We start from the raw sequence: 26,401 nt of genomic DNA on the forward strand, positions 1-26,401 counted from the left end.
TAGACTTGTGTGGTGGAGCACAAACACCAGCGTGAACACCTGTTAACTCGTCGTGAGCCAACTGAAGCTGCTTTCATACAGTGCTTTGGCAAAGATCAGCCTGCAGCTCGAGCAAAGAGCATCAGGGCTTCACACAACAGCAGAGACAACGAGCGGTCGAGACGTCGATGCGTTTGAGAATCCAAGAGGTTTTAACTGGTCAGTGGGTCCTTTGAAGCAGAAACACTGAAAACTAAACTTTTTAAAAAGGATTTAATGAGAAGTCGGACTGAGATTCTCTGGTGATTGAAAACTCTGCAGGAATAAAAAGAACACGCGCTCTCAGGCTCAATCCAGAGTCCTCATCTGCCCTTCCAGCTTAACAATCATCATCATCTCTAATTACACTCTCTGGTTTAAATGTTACACGATTAGGAGCTCATTCGTTGAGGACGCCACCTTGGCAGCGCTGCTGTACCAAAAGTCAGGACGAGTCTTGTAAAACGTCTCATAATTCTGTAATAGGAAGCAGCTCTGAGTGCAAAGTTAGAGGAACAACTCGAACACTGTGAAGCACATCAAATATACTTGAAGAAAACCCGTTAGACAAATTAAATGAACTCCAGCGAGTCACTTAGTAAATATTATGTCAAAATTCTGAGAACACTTACGGATGTTTTCCAGTTTTTCCTGTTATGATTGTCCGGATAAACAACAAAGCAAATTAAGTCTTGTCAGTAAAAAGAGCAAAACTCTGGACCTTGCATGAATAAACGTTAAATCACAGCAGCCCTGTTTGGTAGTATCAGGCCTTTATCCCAGACAGTGGCTGAAGGAGATCATGCTGCTAACTAGCAGAGTCCAGGCCGAATGTGGAAAAGTCAGAATGGTCGAATAACCATCAGCAAATGTTGAAGTATTTTTGCTTGAAAATCCCAAATGCACTGGTTTAAATAACATGTAAACATCAAACTGCTTCAGTCCTTTTTCACCCAGAACTGGTAGCTCAACTTTCCTGCTAGTGTAAAGGTCAGTGCTGTGAACTGAGGTTGATTAACTGTAAAATTAATTCCACATCCTTGACCTTTTCCCTCCTTCAGCTGCAGCAGCATGATGCAGCAAAAGACAGGCAGACCTGATGCATTATGATGACTGTGACGGCAGGCGGGTCAGGGAGGCAGGGTTGGCCGAATCTGTCTATCCGAAGCCATTCGCCTTCACAAAGGAATGAAGTGGAACAGAAAATCAATTTATGGAAGAAGGTCAGCTGCTGGCAGCCGCGCTGAGAAAACCACCTGAAGGTTGAACCCCACCGCAGGAATGATAGCTTTGTTAGCATGCCAGTTTGGTATCTGATATGCTTCATCTCGGCCTTAACCATGTTCGATTTGATTCAATTTAGTTTATACAGCCCCAGTTCACAGCACGAGTTGCCTCAAGGTGCTTTATATTGTAAGCCAAAGACCCTAAAATCATCAGAGAGAGAACCATCAGACCTCTGCGAGAACCAGCCTCAGAACCTGGCAGCCAACTGCTTCCTTAACTTTCTGATATTTATAATCTTACTTTACTTAAACTGTCTGCAACATCTCACAAAAATATGGCCAAAAAACATTGAATAGTTTCTGACGCGTAACCTGAAAATAAACATTTTTGCAGTATTTTGTCCAAAATCGTCATCCATAAACCTTATTAGGTGAAACTCCCATTTTATGAACAAGCGGGCAGCCAGTGAAATATGAACAATCATATCTTTATCTATCTGCATCATTAGTAAACCACAATAAGTCAAAGAATGGACACAGCTTGACTTGAAGTTAAAAAAAACATAGAAAATAAACAAGATAAATAAATCTGTTTGTTTTTGAATATTAATCCAGATGTTTGGAAATTTTAGGAAAAATAAAAAAGTTAAAAAAATTAATAGTTTTGACCTTCGCCAGGTGTTGGTTTGGATAACTATGATTTACATATGATTTACAGCTTTGTCCATATAAACTGATGGGGAAACAAAGAGGGTTTTTTTTATATAAACATAATTGAATTTGCTGATAAGATCATGCATGTGGAGTAAAACAGAGATTCTAGTAGAATAATTTAAGTTATTACACAAAGTTTTAACATGTAAATTTAATGGAATAAACTAACAATTAATCAAATTACACATGGAACAAAAAAAAATTTAACTAATCTTCAAGGCAAGAGCGGATTTTCAGAGCTAGCGTGTATAACTGCATGTTAGCATGTAGCCTAGCATGCCTTTTTCTTTCTTTCTTTAAACTGTCCTTGTAAAACACTTTTTAAAATGATCTTTAATTAAGATTTGATCTTAAATCTGGCCAGAGGCTTATCTAGAGCCCAGGAATGTCTCGTGACCTTAGCTGCGATGCTGATGCTTCAAATCAAACTGTTAGCCTAGCTTATCTGTTTTAAAGCTAAAGGGCAACAGCTGCTTATTCTGGGCCAGATAAGACATCGGGGGAGGAGGAGGAGAAGGCCAGAGGTGAAGGTGCTATTGTGAGAGGAAGATGCCTCCTTCAACAGGGAGCTTCACCTCCTCTTAAAGCTGCTGGCACTCCGTCACACCAGACAAGATTAGCATTGCAGCACAGAAGCCAACAGAGATAACGCAGAGTGGTTGAAGCTATAGCCAAACATTGGTGACGTTTCAGCGCTATATATAAACAAAGCCAGAGGTGTTTACAGTGCTGCTAGAACAGGCCCCATTCATCTGAATAACCTGGAGTTTTTAGACCCTGTCAGTAACTATCGGGTCTCCCTGCATTCGTCGTCATGTGCTCGTCATAACAAACAACAACATGAACTGCTTCACTGAAAGATTGATGGGTAAACCCACAGATATGGGAGCCGGCTGCAGTCCCTCAGCGTGGTTTCCCTCGGCAGGTGGTCCTCTGAAAGCAACGTGATGACAGACTGACGGAGGAACTTCTGCTATGCTATTAATGCCTGCTGCTGAAAAACACGGGCAGAAACCGTCTTCTGTCGTCCACTTCCAGGAACAGCTGTGCCCGTTTTCCTTATTTTAGGAATGAGAAAACGGACTCTCCTCAGTCAAAAACCTTTCCTGTGATTGTTTCAGTGTTGATGCAAGGATAAGGCGTATCAACCAAATCCAAAAGGAGTAAAACCCAGCGTGACAGAGGAAAGAGATCAAGCATGCAAACTTGATTTTACACTACATGAATGCCTAGGTGAAGAATTAAACTGTTACTTAGGTTATCTGCTTACATTATGTTTATGAAATACACTAAAATTATATGATTACAGCCATGCATCCATTTTCTTCTGCTTATCCAGTTCACGATCACAGAGGTGTTAGAGCCCATCCCAGCTGTCACAGGAGAAGAGGTGAGGTACACCCTGGACAGGCTGCCAATCTGTCACAGGGCTAACACAGAGAAAGACAGCCATTCACACTCACACCTAATTTAGAGTGACCAGCTAAGCTAACCCCAGTGTTTGGACCGTGGGAGGAAGCCAGAGTACCTGGACAGATTCCCCAACATATTCTGAGGCACCATCCATCGACTATCTGCTTGGTTTCCAATAGAGCCACAACAGGAGAAGTAAAAAACAAACCAAAATAAATAAAATAAACATATTTGCAATACAAATGAAACAAATGTGTATTAAGAGAAAACAATTCTCCCCCAAAGCATAACCAAGAATTCAGCCACATGAGCCCAGAGGCTGGTCAGCAACTCCGTGTCAACCACCGGGAAAAATAAACATTCCCCAACCAGCTGGCAGCTGGTTGATGGAGGATGCTGGCAGTCTCTAGAGGGAAATGGTTGCAAAGAGCTATATGGTGCCTAAATGACAATCTTGATGTGGTCACCAGCAGATTGCTGTAGTCGCCTATAATTTGCACTTGTCAGCAGCAATGAAATTCATAAAAAAGGTGACACAAACCTTCAAAGTGAAAGTTCTGCCTACAGAAATGTGTTGAATTTTCATGATTAGTTGGTGAGTGGTTGCAGACTAGTCCCCATCCTCCATGCAAACAACCAGCAATCACAAGCAGGTTTCTGGTGCAACACCCCCTCTGCAACCAGTTTCACTCCAGCAACCTCCAGCAAGACTTGTCAGCCAATCAGGGAATACAGTACATATTTTTCCCTAGCAACCAGAAGTGGCCACCTGGCCTCAGATGGCTCAGTGCTTTTGATTCCAGGGGAAAGGACCCAAAACAGTTAAAAGCAGTTCTGATTCGGAACGGGAATCTTTTGCAGTGCTTGATTAAAAAAGCCTTCTAGTTTTTGGAAATATTACTGTATTGCAATATATTCAATAAACTTTGAAGAAACCGTCTGCTCAACTAATCAAAGAAAACAAAATCTTAACGAAACAGACAGGAATATCAGATTTGTCAGAGCCAGTAGGTCGACTAGAATCTTCAGGAAACAAGCAGAGACATCATACTCCATCATCTCTTCTACATCCTGTTTCCCTTTACACCCAGTTGTAATTTCACATAAGAGAAGTGGACAGAAAAAGATTTATTTGCAAAGTTTCTTGAGGGTCACATCATGGCTTAATTGTGTGAACGGGACCACGGACTGCCTCAACCAGCTGCTTCTGTGTTGAGTCCGTGGGCACGCTAGCCGAGCACTACCAAACAAAAACCACAGCTCTTCAGTGCCACTAGTGATCAAGCACACACCAGGCTACATTCAAAACAACTGCGCACTTCAATCGTGTGACACCACCTGTGGAAACTAGACCTCTCACCTACTTTAAAGTTAAACAGCCTTCACAGGAAAACTAAATCACTGAAGCACCAAGATGCAGCAGCATACACCGAAGACCAACTTGTAACAGATCATTTCCTCCAAGTCTTTTCATGCCTCTTTTAAAACTCGTACCTTTCTGAGCGTGCTGTATATCTGTCAGTCTGCAGGACGTGCACCAGTCCAGCTCCTCCCAGTGTTTTCCTCCCCCACCAACGTCCCCATCAGACTGTCCGACCAGACGACCGGCGAGCCTTTTCATCTCCATGAATCTTTCATGCTGCCTAAAACACCACTAACACGCGCTGGAACAAATCCCGTCGACAGACTCCTCCTCCTGCTGGGGAAACAGGTTCATCTCCTCATCGGGGACCTCTCACCACTTTCTCCGTCTACCTCGCTCCCTCCCTCCCTCTCTCTCTGACAGCTGACCTACTGTGTGCTTCCTCCTCTGTCTTCTGTCTCTACCTCGCTGCTGCCATCTCTTTCATCCTTTATTTGATCTCCTGAGTATTATTCCCTTTTTCCTGCTTCTCCATCTGACCTCAATATGAGCCACACAGTCTCCACGCCCATCCACACCACACACAATGGAGCAAACGCTGGGACACACATACACTTGTTTTTCTCTTTAACACAAAGCAGAATAAAAACCAATCAAAACACCCATTTATAAATCTGAGACAACTTTCAGCTTGTCAGACGGCTTATATGCAATTAAGCATGTTGTTACATCGTACCAACTAAATGTTTTGTAGTTGGTTATTAAGGAAGTGGGTAAGAAGGTGTTACGTCACCTTATCTGTGCATGTAAACCAATGTGACACTAAACATGACCTCAAAAGCCTGGACTGCAACTGAGGAAGTCCACACTTGTGAAATCAGGTGTCAGCTGAAATAAGTCAGCCTGGACCACACACGCACACACACGACCTTTAAGTGCTCTTATCAGTGGCTGTCAGTTCCTGAATGTGTCATGAAAGGACCGAGTGTGAATGTCTGGAAGTTGTTTTTTTTCTCCTCTCTGGCCTCTAATGGTTTAAATAACAGACATCATAACTGTAACCACATCCTCCACTCGCATACTGAACTGTAACACATAGAGATGAAGTCACATGTTGCTCCCAAACTTTACTTTTACCTTCACATGCTTGTGTGCCGAAGGGGATTTCTTCCGCTTTTCTTCATTTTCTCTCACATAAAATACAATTTCACATACGTCAGTGTATGTAGAAGTGATCCCTGTGAGGCAAAAGCTCAGTTTCAGATGTGTTTTTCTGCTCTCGCTCTGTATGATGTCAACAAGAGGGGAAATCCACAACAAGGTGATCTAAGTAACAGAGCTCAAGCTGTGAGCACAAAATCCCCACCCACGGATGTTCTGCCTCATTAAATTGCAACTTAGATGTAATAAGGTGTTTCTGAGGTTGGGGGCGTTACAACTAGTTTGGTCTGGGTGGAGCTGCTGCTACTAATGAAACACTGCAGCTGGTGACATTATGGCCACTCCTGACACGTTCGCACTCAAAGCACAAAACTGTAAACATGAAAAAACTGGCTGAACATGCAAACACAAACAAGTCTGATTATTCTATTACGTTCGTACGCGTTACTGATGGTTAAGACAATAAAACTCAACTTTTTGGCCATGTTTTCTTACTACATCCATCCCCACTGCTGATTTCTTTCACATGTTGTAAATATCTTTGGAACTCGAGGTTTACATTCAGTAAATGTAAACATTAATTAAGGAATCAGTCACCATTACATTTGGAAAGGTCCAGTTTCAAATTTTTTTTTGGGGGGCAAAAGTGATGAATCAATCCCAGAAGGATACTAATGTAGCTTTCATCCTTATTAATATTGAATAAAAACAATCAACCGTGTCAACTGCACGACTACAGCCCTAGAAAATTATCAATGTTTGCTGTAATTTCTCTCAATCTAACAGGAAATCTTCAAATTTCTTATTTTACTTTCAAGTTAATGTTCTCTCTATCAAACACTGATATAGCTTATAAAACCCAGAATTAGCACAAAAGAAGCAACTTTTAACTTGTTCTGATCCTTAAAATGATATGTTACGATATTAATGTTATGATTTATTGGATTTACCTTCGGAGTAAGGCAGAATCCAGCGTGCTGCTAAAGGTGTTCCAGTCAGCGCGTCGTCTCTCTGACTGACCTCCAGACTGTCTGAAGGGCTGCTGTCTCTGCTGGGTGTCTGACTTGAAGTCCTCAGACACAGACTGTGTCACACGAAAAACGCTCCCTGGAAACACACTCTCCCAGTCTCCATAATTCAGGTGAATAAATTAGAGCTGCTGTATTATTTAACCGTGGCACAGTTGAACGGCCGGTCTCCCTGCTGATCCAAATCTGTCACTTCACCTCACACTCCGCTCAGGGTGACAGGGCCCTTCTGGCCAGACACACACACACACACACACACACACACACACACACACACACACACACACACACACACACACAGAGTTTGGCATGTGCAAACATACACTTGGTGCAAGTAATGTCTCCAAGCAGAAATGTGCATCTCGCTGCACAAAAATACACATAAATGCAGTCCATGCAATCTTTATTGGCACACACACACACACACACACACACACACACACACACACACACACACACACACACACACACACACACACACACACACACACACACACACACACACACGCACACACTCTACTGTATACAGTACTGTATACCCATACATTATGCATGCACAGAGACATGTACAGTCTCTGTGCTTTCCGGGACACCATTTGTTAAAGATCCATTAACACTTTATCTCTACTTCTACTTTAACATTTGTTATTTTTCATTTATTTATTTTATTATTTATTAAGAAAATTACAAAATAGCAAAATTAACAGCAGACTTGCAGCATAAAGTGAATGTACACCTCCTTATCTGTACATAGAGAATGTGCTGTTTTAGAGAAGAACTAATAAAAATCCTATGAGCTGAAAGCATAAATGTGCTAATCAGCAGGAGAGGACAACAGCCTGCGGACCAACACTTCCTGTTCTCTGCGAAAGTAAATGTTTACAGTTTGACTATGAATTCTGATGATTTTTCAAAATAAAAGGCTAAAGCAAGATAAACCTGAAGTCTTTAAAACTCCATCATAAGCACTGCAAACAGCCTTTGTATTGGTGGCTGACTTTAATCTTCATTAACACTGTGAAAAACAAAAAGTGCGATAAGAGGCAGCTGGAAAACTCTACATTTGATAAATGATGACAGAAAGATACCAAGGAAGTAAATAAGAGGTCTTCACAGGTGTGGAAGATGAAGAGCAAGAAGAAAGAAGTAATCCCGTTCATGCATCTGCCACTTTCCCAATTATCCAATGGAGTCTATCCCAGCTGCCATAGGGAAAGAGGCGGGGTCACCCTGTACAGGTGGCCAGTCTGTCACGGGCCAACACCGAAAGCCAGAACACCACTAACACTCACATTGACATCTAAGAATCACTAACTAACCTAACCCCACTAACTGCATATCTTTAAACTGTGGGAGGAAGTACCCGGACATGGGGAGAACATGGAAACTCCACACCAACCCCCCGCCCAGATGGTAGATCCGAGCCCGGGACCACTGAACTATGGTGCTGCTGAAACAAGTTATAAGAGGCAGATGCCAAAAGACACCTTATGCGTTTCTTTGCGTCACAGTCAGCCTCTGATGAAACAGCAGCATTTGATGGTCTGGGAATAAGAATGCGTTTGACTTTCACGTGGTTGGAGAAGATCGTGCCCGGATCCATTTATAGCCATTATATCAATGAGGAAGAGACTGAGACAGCGCGGCTCAAGTCCAACTTGGATCTTGTCTGGTTTTCTCAGGAGCCAGCAGACCCATGAAGACCTTTAATGTAAACTGCTGCAGAAAAGAGAAACTCCCTTCAGGTCATGCAAGGATAAAGCTCACCAGTGAATCTCAGCTGCTCTCAAAAGAAGTTTCTTTGGCGTTTCCTGTGTTTAGGTTGGCCGGCGGACCACTTTTTCCTTTCACTTGCTCTATTCTTCCCTTTCATTTCCTTTGGCATTCCCTCCTCTCCTATTTATGTCTCTTTTAAATCTACATCTGAGTTCCCTCCCTTTCATTCTTACCTTTCTCACTTTTTCATAACCTCCTTCTCCCTCCTGTTGCACTCCTTATATTCCTCTCTCCAGCTCTTTTTTCCCCTCTTATCCAACCCGCCACCCCATCCCCATTTATATCCTCTCTCTCGGTGTGTATCGTGGCCATTTATGGGCAGTGTGCTCAGAGCTAAATCTCCCTCAGGCAGCCTCAAACACAAAGTCAACATTTCCTCAGGATTGAGGAAGGTGGAATAGAGTCCTGCTGGCTTTGTCACTATAAAGAGCCTCAAATCTTATCCTTCCAACAGCCACGTTCCATCAAAATGTCTTTCGATGAGGACAAAGAGAAATGACATCAGGCACAACAGTGAAGGAGCACACTGGTTTCCACTCTGTGTTCTTGGTTTAAGAGTCAAGTAAAGCTAAAAGATCACAAGCTACAGCGACAGGTGTGAGAGTTTTTGAATCACTCGGACCACAATGACCTGAAGAACATCAGACTGGGATTTAAACTCCGTCATTCCAAAAGGAATCTGTGGTTTGAATCATGCAAGCATGCAGGCATTGGCCATGCACCTATGATACCCCAGGCCGCTCTCATTCCTGGGGCGTCAAATAAAGTCGCCGCTGGCATGTGTCAGCTACGTCCAAGGTGCCCTTTGGCAGTGGGGCACATTTTAAAAAAAGACCACAGTGTTTTTCTCACCCTAACCAGGTAGTTCTAAGTGCCTAAACCAAACAAATCCAAGAGTGAGAAAAAAACTAAACCAAGTGCAAAACATAAAAGTAGAAACAGGAAACGAACCATGTTTTGCTTGTGGATAAACCAGCCAGTGTTACGCTATGCGACAGCCTCTTTGGAGACCCATATGATTAAGAGAAGAAACATGAATATTTATGATCGTTTTTCACACGTGGTTCAAAATATCCCTCCGACACACACCTACATCTACACACAAACCACCACGGTCTCCCTAAGAGGGCGTAACAAATGATTTCCTTTGTATTAGGCGACAGTTATTAGGCATATGTTGTTGGGAACATGCAATAAATAATGCAGAGGTTTTGCACAAGCATATGTTTCCAATGTGCATGTAAAATGAGTGCCTTGGGGATATTTCTGGTATGTATCCCAACATGTATGCTACCTGTGCGCAGATTAGCCTTCAGAGAACTGTAACTGGAGACGCAGCCTTTTATTACTGAATGATGGATGTGAAGAAATCTGTCCCGATAAAGTTTTAACACCAAAAAAAAGGAAATTCCACAAAACATATTTTATTTGTGGGTTATTAAATCTTAATTTTTGTCATTAATCATATTGTCAAGCACCAGTTGCACAAGCATGTCTTGATTCGCTTCATTGAAGTATTTATTCTATTGTTCATGTAGAGCTGCTAAAGACTGACAGTGAGATTAACCAGCCTGCTATAACAAAGAGATGTGTGAGTAGCAGAGCAAGTCAATGCGATGAATCCCCCCAAATGTCATTTTTAGTCATGCAGTTTGTATTTTGAACATCTCTGCCTGTCCCCAACCCCAACCCCAAGCATCAGCATCAGCATGGTACGCCTGTTAGTTTCCACACAAAAATAACCTGATAAAACACAGTTGCCTTAATTTTAAGTTGCACGATTTAAAGTGAAACATTTTCAGAACTGAATGTGTATACAACAACACTAAGGTAATCAGTGCCTGGAGACCACATCACCATGGTGTAGTGATCTTGTAATCCCACTACTTAAGGCAGGTGTAACTGATTACTTTGGCAAATAAAATAACACGGTTTCTTGCTTGAAACTTAACCAGTGCAGAATAAGCATCAGTGACACAGTTTAAGGTTACTTCTACATGTCTTTGCATAACTGGCATTCCCATCGGTACTCGAACACGTCATTCATGGTGTCACAGCTTTGTGGGCTGACAGTGAATCACACACTTTAGACATTTGAGCGTTTGTTTTATTTTCCTTTATTTTTTTATAAAGGTTTCTATGGTAACTTCAAAACCCTGACATTTATATTTGTTGTTGTTTAACAGACTATTTTTTCTTGCTTCTAGAAAGCAAGTTATTTTTGCGTTATAAACTATTACAACAATAACTCAGCACGACATAATGCAACTCTAATTTTACAACCACCTGAAATTTCATTTGTCACCAGCAACAAAACTCTGCCTACGTCTTTATCTCTCCAACACAGGTGAAGTGGATTTGGCTGGAAATTGAAGATTCAACCCATAATTTTGGATTTTACAACACGTTCTTCATGTGCAGACAGAGTCTGACTATTCCATATGGAACTATACATGCTCATATTTCCATTTTTGAAGAATTTAATGGATTTTTTTCAGAAACCTGCCACTAAATTTATCTCTCCGCCACTGTTTGGTGCCAGACAGGTATCTGCTTTTCATTCAGAAACTGGTGCCTCCTCCTTCTGGTGCACAGGAGGCTGATAGGCTCCACGGGTTCTTCTCTTTTACATTAAACATACTCATTTCCTCTTCTTTGAATATAAAAACCTACTGACCTTTGCAGTCTTGCTTTCTTTTCCCCCAACTCTTTGCCCTATTTTTATGCTTCTCTTACATTTGGCGTTCCTCCTGAGAGGGAATTAAAACTTATTTCATAATTACTTGCAGCACACTTCTACTTCGGTCTCCTTCCTCTGTCCTCCACCACCGCTACACTAATTCCATCGATGCATCTCAAAGGGAAGCTGAACACACAAGGACCAGTTGTAATTAAGTCTAGTGTCTCGGGGCTCCGCTCACCTGCTGCCTCGCTAAGCACTGCTGACACCCACCGAGGCTGACCAATACTTCATTATGGCTTAAGTGAAAAAGAATCAATAGCAGCTAGCAGAGCAGTCAAGTCTGTATGGCCTCCGCTCGGCTTCCCTGTCAGGCATCAATCACAGACAGAGAAAGAGAGGCAGACGATCCAGAGGAAAAAACAGCTGAACAGCAGAGAGCTTCAGCGAGAAGACTCAGCCTGTGCTGCAGACTGCTGATAGGAGCAATGTGCAGCTGGCAAGTTTTGTGATGACAATAACAAAAGCAGAGTTTCATTGCAAGATGAAAGGGGAAAAAAGTGATATTGAGCACTTAACCTGCCTGGAGTGGCGATAACATCATAAATCTCTATCAAAATCTCGGCAAGGCAGAGGTCGGAGAGAGCAAAATAATATCAAAACAACAACAAAACAGCAAGACCACTGCCAGCAGCGGCAAAAGGACTTCAATTATGTCCATAGAACCTAAACTCTGTATGTAAAAGAGTAGAAGGTCAACAAATCCACCCAGCTGACGTAGATATTTGTCTTCCATTTTCAGGGAAAAGTTAATCTCTTGCACTTGAAGTTGCTGACAGACTGACATCACTGAGTCAACAAACAATAGGTGACTCTTCAAGGTGTAGAAATGCAAACAGAAGCCAAGCACCTGCTTCCCTATTGTACTGAGAGCACCCAGCTCTGTTTATAGCTTCAATAATCCCGGCCCCACAGATCTGTGAACTTTGAATTTCCTCACGAGCAAACTGGGTCACTGAAGCAGTCTGTTGTAATGTTGTATGTAAAACCAGATGTAGCAGGAGGATTTGAGTCCGTGGGAGCAGATGAGGAGTTATTTTAACACATGCAACATAAGCCAGATGATCTTGACAAAGAGCCGTCTTCACGCGATACAAAGGCGATGAAATGCCACATGAGAGGGACCTAAATGTGCTCTTTCTCTGTGGCAAAAAGAATCAGCCATAGTAACATAAAGTTATCGACAATATTAGGATTCAGATTTTTCCTATAACTAATTGGCCTATACCCAAATAAACAAGATCAGCGTGAGTAAGAACACTTCTAGCAGGAAAACAAGGTCCTTCACTAGACCTCCATTAGCTATACAGAAACCTGACCCCTCCCTGCCCATTGTGAGCGAGATAATAACTCTCTTCACTGATGATGCCGTCCTTTTACACAGTGGTTTTCTCTATTAAAACGCTGTGGTCATGAATGGGCTGCAGGACAAAGCAGAGCACAGTGAGCGATTTTGTTTCCCAACGAGAGTTCATCACATCCTTCCTGTTCTCAGTAAATGAAGGAGGGGGTCGGTGTACGGCTCCCGTGTAAACGGACCGGTCACTCTACCCTCCACAGAGGGGAAAGTTGCTCATCGCCAGACGGATCAGGTAGAGAAAAAGAAAAAAATCAATGTAGCATATTATTGTGGGATTTGTGAGGTCTCTAGATGCAAGAACTGCTTGAAAACTGTGTGTAAGTTAATGAAGCAGCAGAAAGCAAAGCAAGAACCTGGACATTGTAACCAGTCCGCTAAGTTAGGGGTTTGACATTAGGCTAACTGGTTCCTAAAGTAACTGGAAGCTCTAATGTGGTCCTGCAAAAAAGAGATGTGAACAAAAGCTGATTGAGCAGGCTGTCCACATGCAGACAAGCTCATAAGACTAAATATAACTCAGGAAAATATATTGTGTATAGCCTAAATCCACCAATTTGTCAAATTTAACAACTTTACTGTACAGCAAAAGAGGAATGACCAGTCATTGCTAGGACCCCATGGTTATGTCCTTGCTTTGGTTGCCAGCAGATTCCCGTGTTGCTTGCATATAGACTTATCTGACAACACTGTGCAGCTACTCACACAAACCAAAAACAGTTACCGTGAGTTCACTGTCATAGAAAAAGTTGTGCCACATGGCTACAACCAACACATTTCCAATTTTCCCACATATCCACTCACCCAACCCAACTTTGCCACCAGGACAACAAATATTCCAAAAAAACTGTATACAACAGCCAAATGCCAAAGTGACAAAAGTTATGCATCTCTTCAAATGGTTTTGAAAAAACAAATAAATGTTTGGGGAAAAAAAGATAAAGATGAAAGAAGGAATTGCATTCGGTTGGGAGAACAGCATTAGTGAGCCATTTAATTAAATTAGTTTCTTAATAAAAATTAATAATGTTGTTAGATTTGCATGAAATCTTTAGATGTAGGACTCAAATAAATAATGGATGAGTGACTTGTACATGTGCAGTATAAGTATATTAGCATATGAGAAAAATGCCAGTTTTATTCTATGGTACACCCCAGAGAGAGTAAGTCAGTGAGTTCAAAGTGGCACTCTTCACATTTAACTGCACTCATCTTCAGTACTTCATTAATATTTCCAACAGATTCTGGGAAAATCCTTCCAAAAACACTCAAGATTCCCCAGGTATAAATGAATCACCCAGCTCCGAGTACAGCTGAAATAAAAAACTTTTCAGTGGACAGGTGCTGAAGAAATCACCCGGTTCCAAAAGTCCTTGAAATATCCACAAAGCATGAAAGACTCCTTTTTTTCAAGCCAGTGAGCAGCTCACGGAGCCTCCGATCTTATTCAGCTGTGATGGTAAGTAACACAATCTAACCTCTTCACTTTCAGAAGTAATTACCTGAGCAGACACTGAGGCCTCTGAGGTTTTTATGTGAATGAGGCTCCGCCACACTTAAACCAAGCTAATCCAGATTAATGAAGGGGCTTTTCCTTCATGTTGGCCATTCACAATGATGGAAATCTTTTTATTACAATAGCTTTATCCAGCCATTAAATTGCAATAAATAATTTGTCTCAAAACTATTTAAAAATTACATATTTTAGCCTCCAGGTGACTTTTAGATTACTTTATCCAGTTTATTTTTAGGCCAGTGCTTTATTGGTTATTTGCCATCTGTCTTGAATTAAATATCTAACTTCAAAGTTTTTAAAAAAAGTGCAATTCCTCATTTTTAGTTAGTAAAATGGCTACTATTTTGAAGATAACCCTTTCACTGTTGTCATCTTTATTGTAACCATTAAAATTAGCCTCTGATTGGGATTAAGCAACAGAGACATGTTTGAGTTTTAAACAAAAGTTAATTAGTTACTGCTTTCTCTGCAACCTGCTTTGTAACCCATCTCCACCCAAGCTCCTCGTTGTGTTGTGTCTGACATGTCATAATGCTGTCATTGGACTAGCCACATATGGATGAATCTGGTCCCAGATCAGAGCCATGCCACCAAATATGATTAAGCTTACCAGTTTCAATACTTTGTTGCAGAGCAGACAATTTTCTGGGCAGACTTTTTATGCTGGACATTTGAAACAAAGCAACATGCATGCAGGGTGGTAGCAGCAGCAGTTAAAACAGCTCTGTGCTGTTACACAACAAGCACGAGAGACTCTCAAGAGAGGCTATACACCAGCTGAGCACACTCCAAAAATGGCTATTCTGCGACAGAAAAAAGAAACATTCCTTAAATACTAAAGTACACAATATACTTCAGTCCAAAGATAGCCCTGCAGCGCTGCCTTGGAATCCACTCGGGTTTCACTGAGCAGGAAAGAAATGGAGAGCCGTTCCACACTGCGACGATTATGTAATTATTTAGAAATGAATCTAAATCAAATAAACATACGTAGACTCGTCTCGGTGACACTGTTGACACGGTGATGCCAGTTGTGGTAGCTGTGGCTGAATAATTTGTCCCTGTGGAGGTTTATGGCCATTAACCATCCCTTCAAGCAGTGACACATCAATCACAGCAGTGACTGAGGCAGCATTAATTTAAAAATGAGAATTTGAAATAAATTATCAGAGCTCTGGTTAACAGTATAACCACATGTAGGGCCCTCTGAGGCCAGAGAGAGGGAATTAGTGCTCAGTTAATTATGATACACTGATATGCATGTTTCCTGGGGGTTGAGAAAAATCAACAAAGTGCACAAGGACTGCTATGAAATATTCCTCTAAGTGTTACATGTTTATCATTAAGGTCCAACAATTCTCTGGAGTCAGCAACAAATGTAGCTTTTAACTACAAACATCCTGAGACGTTTAGATTCTGGTAATTTGGGGTTTTTTTAATGAGGCAACAGAAACGTTTGTAGATCCTTTTTTTTTTTTTTTTAAATCGATTTATGATTTGGGGATTTTCAATGCAAGTATACGATTATGACAGCCCTGACATATGAATCACCAACGCACTGTGAACACTTTCCATTTAAACTATATTCTGCTGGATAAATACTATGTGGATTACTGAAGGAAATCGGTAATCTGACCTCTGGAAAAAGAAGCTGATTGGTTTTTAATTTAGCCTTGAAGGCCACAAAAGAAATTCCATTCATACTCATTATAGTGGAGCACAGGTAATTTGAGTCGACTGACCCTGTAACCAATGGATTCAGATATTAGATTTCCAAAGCTTGCAGCTGAATAATAGCTTGGGTAGCTGTCTCAAGCAGTTAGTTTATGGGAACTTCATGGATAAAAATATATTTCAACGCATACTTTGGTGCTTTTTGTCCTTTTATATAATGAAAATTAGGTTTATTTAGGCAGCGTACACAGATCTGCCAAAAGGAAAAAACCACAGACAGACAAAGTGAGCAACATTTATAGCCTCATTACAATACAGCGCTCTGCTGTGAAACCTTGGGTGCTGATTTTGATACAGATATTGCTTTAACATGGATGTAAACAGTGCGTATGTAGTAAAATATCAATTTTCTTTGGATGAAATGAGGGCTGTTGATAATAGAGCCTAGCTCCCATTTTCTACCAACTCAGCAAGCCTATCCACAGAGGCCAAACTCTAAAACCCACATGACCCAAAGGATCTTCTGCAAACATCCTGCGTTCATGCCCTGACAGGCCACAGTGCCGCAAGGGGGACCATCACAATAACACGGCAAGTGGTTTTAATGTTGTTGATTGCTGTGACACAGTAATTAAGTGAACCCAGTCATTAGGACAAGAGCAAAGAATAAGGTTGGGTGCTTTTATTGAACTAATTAAAGCAAAAAGCCCAGTTTGTGGCCCTCTCATCCCTCAGGCTCTATAGAAACAGCGTATGTGCCAAACGCACATATAGCCACACATACATCCACGAAAACACAAATACACAGTCATAACATCGCCATGCCAACAGACAACTGGTCCTCTCTGCAGTGCACATATGGTCAGGTGCAGAAAGAGAAGCATGTCAGCATTTCCTCGAGTGTCATTTCCTCGTTTTGATGACAAACGTCTAAAACAATCGATCCCATTTTAAAGTTAATCCTACTTAAACTGGTCAACTGAACTGATGCCAAGAAGAGGAACCTGAAACCGACTCACAGTCACTTAGAGGAAAAGAAAAAGCTGATCAAACTCCTGAGCATGAAAGGTTAGCACTGGTGTCATGGAGTTTGATGTTTGTATGTAACACAATGCATCTGGGTGTTAACACATGAATTCTCAGTCATGTTCTGGACGTTTAGAGCCGTCATGAGCTGTTTAGTTAGGTTGAGGCATTCCAGAAACATAAATAAGAAAAGCCGTTTCAAACATGAGCTTTCTCCTGTTTGAACGCACTTCTTTTACTCTTTTAAATGGTAAACAAACAAATTGGAATTCTTCCACATTCAGTATGTTAAACTAATTTCTGGTTCTTTCTTTTAAATTAGTCAATGTGTTGTTTCTGCCCTGAAACCCATTGTATATTACTGAGGTCTTGGCTGTGAGATGTGCTGCGCCCCAAGGCTGCTGGGAGAACAGAGAGCCAGCTCTGATAACTCGCTGAGTCACATGTTTTATGCTCTGCCAGCGTCCAGAGTATAGCCAGAACCCTGCAGCTACACACTGGGTCGGTCCCAAGAACAGGCAGGAGTCCTGTCCCATGAATCCACTGAGTGTGCGCGTTTGATTCTCGAGCGTGCGTTTGCTCTTTTGGAAGTCACAGCTTGTCGTACCAGCTGAAGAGCTGCACTGACTCACTTTGCTTGCCCCGCTGATTAGTGGACATGTGTGTGATCAGCAAGCCAGTAAAGCAGTCGAGCGGTCAGCAAGACTGTTAGAGCAAAGTGAAGCAGGCGGAGACGTCAGTTAGATATGAACGCCACTGAAGCCCTTAAGTTCCTGGCATGCACTTATTAAACTAAAATATATGAGCTAAAAGCATACAACAAATAAACAATGTCATCTCTGAGGTTTTTACTCAGGTAATTTTCTGGGTAGGTGTAAAAAAATTACATTTGGAATTCACATCCAAGTTTCCCTTTATCACTATCCATGTGTTTCGTTTTGTTTTGAGGGTTTTTAATTCATGAACAGCACTGCTTTGTAAAAATCTTGCTCTCTTGGACAAGCACAGCTCTCAAATTTACAGCCACATATTGTATGGCACAAAGGTTCAAATCTGATTGGATGAGTTCATACTTAAGTGAAACTTGGATGTACCTCTGCCGCTTCAGCTTGTTATTTGAACAAAACAATAGAAACAAGAATTCAATAAGGACCTAAAAACAGCTTTTCATCACATGATTCGTCCAACAGCTCCTGCATGAAACTGGTTAAATCTCTTTTCAATTAAATAATACAATTTCAAAATTGAGTCGTTTGCATGCTGCTACAGAAATCTGATTGAACAGTGATCTGATTAAATCTTTTAAATCTGGACAAAACAATAGTTAATAAATTGTTCTCAGCTGGACTGATTTGTGTCTGTGGTTGGTGACTTTTTCAAGGTGAACATACAATTTAAGGCCATAACTGTTGCTGAGAAGTTGCAATTTTGGAGTCAGAGTTGAAATATGTCAAGTCTGTAGTCCATCAACGCACGTCGTTGACATTCTTCTCTCTGCTTTTACCCTCGAGTTCAACAACCAGGAAATCAGTCTGTCAAATAAAACAGAAGTCGCTCTGAAAAATCACAAACCAAGGCGTTTTCACATTTCTGGGCTTCCTTAAGTAAGCGGCTACAGTTCAAGTTTATTCAGGCATCAACAACATTATATTACAGAACTGGGTGAGAAAATGTGACTATAACCACACTAACTTAGTTTTCTTCAGGTATTTTCCCTCACTGAGTAAACCACTCATACACACCCTGCGCTCGCTCTCTTTCCAAAGTGCTGAGTTGGAGTGTGTATGTGCTGCTATCAGAGAGGAGGAACGCCTCTGCCATGCAGGATTACTGTGTCACCCTCACACTTCTATTAATATCACAGCATTTATCCTGCATGTGTGTGTGCGTGCATATGTGTGCATGTGAGTGTGTGACCAGAAACACAGAAGGAACCACGAAGCAGAACCCCATCACCTCCACCTTTGGTAAAACTGAAAAGACACCATTAAGCAACCCTGCATCAATAAATGCTGCTGGGGTGGCCCAGTCACACACAAAAGTGTCCTTTGGCGGTGAATCTTGACGTGCCGCGTTATGGCGGCACGCGTGAGATGGGTCTGTCACTCCCAACTCGTCATTTCTGAGTATGAAAGGGTGAATGCAGTTTTTAATGTCTAAACCTAACCAGGGAAAGAAAAGTAAAAACAGAGGAGAAACAAACACAATCAGCAAGTTTACAGGAAGCAAAACACAAAAGTCCCAAATGACACAAACCACCGTTTCCTGACTATAACCTGTGATTTATGCCTGCAGTATCTCTACCCGGCCAGTATTGCAGTGGCACCAGTTTTAAAGGACACCTTCTGCTTCAAAGATACAGTACAGGTGGCATGTGACAAAACGTTATTATATTACACCCCAGGATAAAAACATGTTGCATCATGACCCCCTGTGAGCTTCTGTGAGTTTCTCTACAGAACATTTTTGTCACATATGAAGAATCTGCCTGAGGCGCGCGAGTCGAGGTGTGTGTGTGACGGTGAATGATTATGTAAAACTGAGCAGCTGAAAATGTGTGTGTCTCACTGTCGAGATACTTTTCCCTTGACTGAGTTGTGTCCCCGACCAACAACTGCAATGTCACCACACACACACACACACACACACACACACACACACACACACCAGCTATGTGATCCAATTCACCTCTGTTCACATACTGCAAAGTCAGACAGTGAGAACTTGTGTTTGGAAGAACTGGTTCTGGAAAAACGACAGCGCTGAGACAACTTTACAGGGACAAGAGGAAACAAGTGAGGGAGGATGTAAGATAGTAAATTACAAAAAAAGCAAGGATAGAAAGAAATACTTCTATCAAAAAAAGAACAAAAAGTAAGGGTATGGGATCAGAAGGAAAGATATGAAAGAATAAAGGGTAGATTAGAAATGGGTAAGGATGGGAGGAGATGAAGAAGAGAAAAAGGTTACAGAAAGATATGAGTACGGATGGTAGCTGAAGGCAATGAAAGGAAAGGCCAACAAACAAGACAATGGAAAAAGAAACCCTAAAGAAAAGAAACTTAAGGATAGAAAGAAGCAGGAGGTAAGAAACAGTAAAAATATCTGAAGGATGGATGGAAAGATAGGAAAGGAGCACGGAGCAAGGAAGGGTAGATGAGACAGGTATGAGGAAGAAGAGGTGAGAATGGGAATGCAGAGGAGTGTGTTACAGAAGCACATGGGGATAAAAGAGGAAGATAGAGAGAAAGAATGACGGTAGGCTAACAAAGGACGATGGACAGATGCATGCATCCTTATTTTTCTTTCTCCATAAAGTTTTGAAGCATCCACTCAGTTCAAATCCACAGTTTCTCTCCTCCATCCCTCCTCCCTGTGGAGTTAACCGGGTCACTCTGCCACAACAAACTATCATTATGGCTCGATAACAGCAACAGCCCACTTCTTGCTAAAATGTCACATGCGATTATAATACTGCAATGCCTCTAACGTGGCATCCACAGTCTCAGTCTCTGTGACACGAACACAAACACACTCTGACATTTCCAGTGAGCTGGTGGAGAGCACGGAGTCTGCAAAAAGCCGTGAACGAGGGAAGGACCGGGCTGCGAGAGAGGGTTAATCACCAGCTCATTTATTAATAATGAAGATAATTAGGTAAGTGTGAAGACGAGTGCAGAAAAAAAAGGCAATTATTGAAATTGTGTGTGGCAGTGTGAAATCTGCTGAACAGTTGTGCATGTTTTGCCTCTGACAAGCTGTTTTCACACATGAACTTTGGATAATGTCGGGAAAATAATGTCAGGATGTTGTCTGAAGTTGCCCTTTCTCACATCTGGAGACAGTCTGCCTCAGATGTGTTCTTACTACAGCAGATACTCTGCTTGGTTTCAGCAGCGGTGCAGTCATCAAAATCTACTGACGGACGGATATTTTAAATCTATTTAACTGTATATCCATGTTCTAAAAATCTGACTAACTAATAACCTCCATTCAGCCAAACTGCCTCCCTTTTAACATAAAGTCCACGACACAATCATTTAAACTGAAGCCAATAAAATCCCGTCAGTGTGCCCTGAAGCAAGGCAATTAACTCCTGTAAATTCAAATCTTCCTCCAGTCTCACCATGACAAACAAATAAATAAATAAAGGTTTAAAACAGAATTATTTAATGCAGCTCCAAAGGAAAATCCTACCCTCCGGTCATATTTTGGAGAACTAATTTACGTGTGTTGCATTGGGCAATTAGCCAGCGCTGTCCCTCAGACAGACTGAAAATGAAAGCGGGTGTAGTGTACAGTGGATCTAACCTGTGACCCGCCTCTTGCTTTAGCTGTCCAGATTCCTTAAGCTCAAAGCAAACCTGCCATCCGAAACTGGCCTGCAGGATGAAACTGGACGTCTGGCTTCACCTGAGGAATGAACTCTGCAGACGGAGCTGACTCACAGCCCAGGGATTTGCATAGAAAAGGCCTTAATGACACAGTCTGTCAAATGCCACTCAAGATTTTTTCACCCTGGAGCTACAGATACAGTTAAAGAGCGAGCGATGCGTCAGTGGCAGATTACTATAGAAATGCTTCAAGTCACCTTGAAGTGCGGGTGACACCACGACTGCTTTTTCTGCTGTTGACATGTCGTATCTAACAGATGAAAGACGCGTGGAAGAGACGTGGATGAGTATAAATGTCGGCGCTTGTGGACAAAGACCTTCATAAACTAAACTCGGATCCAAACGGATGCTGGTTTGGGATGAACATCAGCCGTTTTCACTGAAATATCACCGATATGATAGCAGCAAGTAACAAGGAGGTCTGATTTTTCATCCAACGCAACTTGAATAACTTCAGCATAATGAATTTGTTGCCATGCATTCCTTCATACATACATTTAGTCTCAGAGTCAAACACAGATTAGTTCATGAAATCTTTATGGAGGTCTTTCATGTCATCATGATGCTGCCTTTGAACGTTTACCCAGCTCAGAATCGATATGACACAACAGATGAACACTGGCTGCTGACTGGAAATGGACATTTCATCACTGCACTTTTAAAACAATAATAAAATGTAGATAATAATACAATAAATGGTCAAATAAACCAATTATTTGTGGCTTTTTGTTTTAAATGGTGTCCTGACCGAGCCGAGGTGAGACGTGTGTTGTGAACACCAAAAAAAAAAGGATCAAAATTAAGCCCAAATGGAAAGAACGTGCTCCTTAAATACAACATAATCACAGACTCTCAGTATATTAGTTAAATCCATCTAAAGTCACCAGGCCTCAGTCACAGGCCTAGAGCAGGCCTGTGTGACCAACCTTCCTAAAACACAAGTTGTCTCAAACAAGAACACCTAGAAGAGACAACAAAGTCATCAAAGTCATCTTAAAGTTGATCTAAAGTAGGAAAAATAAACTATTTTACACTGAAGATGAAAATCATTGCTTCATTATCACCTGATTACCTTAAAAAATGAGTAAACCTGAGGTATTACTCGGCCAAAAAGTACAAATACACACTCTGATAAAGTAACTAAGCAAAAATATAAGCCTGACCAATGTCAGGACATGAGCCTGTCGTGTTGTTTTTGTCAAAAAAAATAAATAAAAAAAAATGTTTAAATGCAGTCATAAAGTGCCGAAGCGAGCAAGAAACAGAGAAACATCAATTCTGCTAATGAGCCCTGTGAAGTCCAGCTGCTGCGATGGCCAATTTGCTTAAAACGAAAAGACAAATGGACTCAGCGAGAACATTTATGTAGAGCATGAAGATAAACCTGGCAATAATGTCCAGCAGCCGGGGATGTAATGAGGGCTGGACGCAGGGTTGCCGTGGGAAACGGTAAAGGCGGGTTATAAAGCTTTTATGTTTCTACAGCGCTGAGATGCTAAGGTACAAACCTCTGCTCTGAATGCATTTTTATGCATACAGCAGTTTGTTTTACTTCTCTGTAAACCAGCTGCACCGCACACATTCACAGTAGTCTTTACTGTAAGGTGCATCAAACTTATAGAAGGTAAAAGACACAATGAAGCTGACAGCTAGCAATTATTCTGCTCCACCCACTATCAGGGTTGTGGGTTAGACTCCCACACATTCAGACAGAGTGCAGTCATTATGCTAGAAGAACCTCTGGATCCAAAGCGTCCACCAAACTGCAAAAATATTCAGTCGGCCCGACACGCCGTTGACCCCACCAACGTCTAACCAGTGCTGAGATTCGTCTAATTATCCAGATTTCCCGGGTCAACAACGCTGGTGACCTATCATCGGAGAGCAAAGCCCTCAACACCCCCCTTGACCCTACTTGACCCCATGAGAGGGATACAGCTAATCTTCTTGAAAAGCGAGTGTGTGTTTTACCACATAAATCCCGTCCTGCTCTCAGTTTCAGTATTTCTGCTGAACGTCGCAACATTAATTTGTGTGTCTGAAAACTTGAAATTATATTAGACAAGGAAAGCACACTGCACATGTGTACAATTTTTATGCAAATATAAGTCTATGCGACGTATTTTTCCTCTGGCCGGTAGTGCTACTCGTTCCTTGAGATGTTTTTGTGGTGGCTTGTGCAGTGCTGCAGATGGCAGCTACCCTCTCTTTAGTATTTTCAAACTAAATGCCATTTGATTTATGGTCTTCTTCCAGAAGTCATGACTTGATTGCTCAAATAAATAAATAAATACTAAATGCTTGTTGTGAGCAATTTCAAGTAGTAACTATTTTCCTTCTGCCAAACTACATCCGCCAATCAAAAGAAGTTTTGCAGTTAGCAAACGTTTCAGTTCAGCTGGAATCCATTCACTGTCTTACTGTAATTAGCATGCTCACACCAGAAGAAGGTAGCTAGGAAAGGAGTGAATAAACAGCATTATGATGGGGTGAAATGTCCTTTCAAGGTGAGAAACAACTCGAAGATTAGAGAAAAAAGCTTGAATTCGAGACAGCGAGAGAAATCAAGCAGTCTGACCTGACGTCACATTTTTTTGTGGCACGCCAACTTCCAAACAAACTCCCAGCAGCTCAAAAGATGATTTATGCTCACTTATAGAATGTACAATTTTCTATGTCGAAAATCCAAAAAGCCATCATTTTTCTCATGGTGCTCTATAATCATCTACATCAGAGGGAAAACTATCAAAGAAGAGGAGAAAAATCAGAATTTCCACATGCCAGAGAGGCAGAAAGATGACTGCGGATGCAAGAAAGGTTGGCTTGTGAAGAAAGAGGGAGTCATGCATTATCTCATCTCTTGTGAAAACTCTCATGCCAAGTAACATCTCTCTCCCAAATACTAAAGGCATTCTCATTTAAAGGCATTCTGGGAAACGCAGAAAAGCAACAGCCTAAATAAAACAAGACAGGCTGAGATAAAAAGCCTCAGTAGCACATTTTTCAGACGTTTCAAAGCAGCTTATTGTAGGCATCACACGCCACAGGAACTGCATTCATCCATTACTATTACTTTACATTTGCATCCAGATGATTCAAACCCTCCGCCCCTGCTCGCTAATGTGGGATGTATGCAAATCATTTCCAGCCAAAGGTTGCGTTATGCGAATCTGAGAAGCTGTTCAGAGAAAAGTCTGGACTGGATTCAGAAACACACAAAAGCCTAAGACAAATGGCCCCAAAACCAGAGCTGTTCTGGTAAATACTGAGGACAAAGCCTGGAGACCGGCCAGCCTACGAGAGGAGCGGTGATTAGAAAATCGCCCCTAATTGTCAAATTGGATCAAGAACTAACAAACCATATTATGGAGGTTAAAGACCTCAACAGCTCCAGTTTAACTCGGTGAGAAGAGACGCTGTGTGAAAAGAACAATCCGGGTTTGTTTGCATTTATTTACTCAGGGTCAACCACAAACTACTTTTTTAAACTGATTTTATTCAATCAGCCAAGACACGATGACCACAATCCCTCTGCTTTTAATATTAAAATATCAAAGTCAAAGCACACAGTGACTAAAGCAACTTATTCCTTTACGTTTTTCAGCATCAAACCACAGGCTGAATATAAAACATGCACCTGCATTCTCTCACTCACTGAAAAAACCCTTTCCTGCAGTTTCTGAGTTACAAAGTGACAGTTGCAATTATTCTTTAATAGAATATGATGTTCATTTTGTATATAATGATTCTCATATGTATTACTTAGTATTAGTGACAGATACATTTTTATTAGACGAGGTTTTACTTAGACTGTTTCGAATGAAAGTTCTGATTGTATTTTAATTCACCAAATACGTCAAACTAACAGTTTTAACCATCTCATTTTCGCCATCATTAACCTCCTAAGAGCCGAACTCTTTCATGGCATGCATTTTTAATTCCTCTTTGCTATTTGGGTTGATTGTTTTTACATTCATCAGTTCCCAAAGAATTACTGGATTTTCTGTTTTACTTAATTTTTGTTTCTGAGAAAAATTAGATCCACATATGAGGACATTTGTTTTAAATTTTGATAGAACAGTGGCAGTATAATGTCTTCGTAACTGGATATCAGGCCGTTGTAGAGAAAAATTAGATATTTTGGTCTGGACATCCCAAAATGTGATGTCCACATATGTGGATGCCAGGTCATAGGAGGTTAAGACTGAAGAAGAAAGCCATTTGCAAGCATACCTGTGCAAACTAAGAAGTGCGTTCAGCTGAAGGCCAAATAAAACCTCAAGGGCACCCATGGCCCCTCACCCTCTCAGGGATTTTGTGGGAGTTGGGGGGGGTCGTGGCTCTGCTGTTGCCTCCCTGGTCTCCTGCTGAGCGGAACAGTCTTCACTTGTTGCCCTTGCTTTTAATGCACAGCATCAGCCTAACACACACTCACACATAAGATTTGTAACAGCTATATTTTCATGGAGCAGTAAAGGACTCACTATAGGTGTTGGGGGCCCTCCTCCAACTACTCTCCATTTTAATGCAGGGGAGATTGGGATGCAGTCCCACAGCAGCATGCGACCAAGCTGGCAACCAGCATGAGGAGGTGCCAGGTTGTGATGTTGTTGTGGATGTGTGTATGGTTCTTCCACATGATATCGAGACCGCTGTTTATTTGAATAAACTGTAAAGTTGTTTCTTCAGACTCCATTCATCCAGTCTGATAAACAACGCCAAGCAAAAGTCAAGATCTGAATAAGCTGTTTGGGATTGGCAGAGAAGATTTGGCAAGTTTTGCATAGATGCAACCCACAAATGCATTTTCCTGATTAATGTGGAAGTTTTGCTCTTAAATCTCTTTTAGATTGAAGATTTTTAATTGAACTGAATTGCATTCTTGCTTCTAATGGACAAAATGAAACCAAGGCTTGCAGCTGAGCCTCGATCTGCAACAAAAGTGTCTCACGTTCAATTCCCACAGCAACCATCCGCGTCCACCAACAGCCACTG

The 26,401-nt window shown here is 41.5% G+C and overlaps 1 protein-coding gene across 5 annotated transcripts in view; it reads right to left on the reverse strand.

Moving 5' to 3' along the window:
• The window catches only part of LOC116327403 (disco-interacting protein 2 homolog C), a 226,563-nt gene that overhangs the window by 154,324 nt on the left and 45,838 nt on the right, over positions 1-26,401 (reverse strand). For 2 of the 5 annotated variants that reach the window (XM_039601844.1, XM_039601845.1), the window contains exon 1: positions 4,866-5,380. The exons of 2 other annotated variants lie outside the window; for them this stretch is intronic. In XM_039601844.1, the coding sequence (XP_039457778.1) occupies positions 4,866-4,998 (133 nt within the window). In that variant the 5' untranslated portion in view covers positions 4,999-5,380. Of the gene's footprint in view, positions 1-4,865; positions 5,381-26,401 lie in introns of those variants that run through there. One more of the 5 variants, XM_039601843.1, reaches the window with a different exon arrangement.

This window comes from Oreochromis aureus, linkage group 18, assembly GCF_013358895.1.
Source record: "Oreochromis aureus strain Israel breed Guangdong linkage group 18, ZZ_aureus, whole genome shotgun sequence".
Taxonomy (NCBI): Eukaryota; Metazoa; Chordata; class Actinopteri; order Cichliformes; family Cichlidae; genus Oreochromis; species Oreochromis aureus.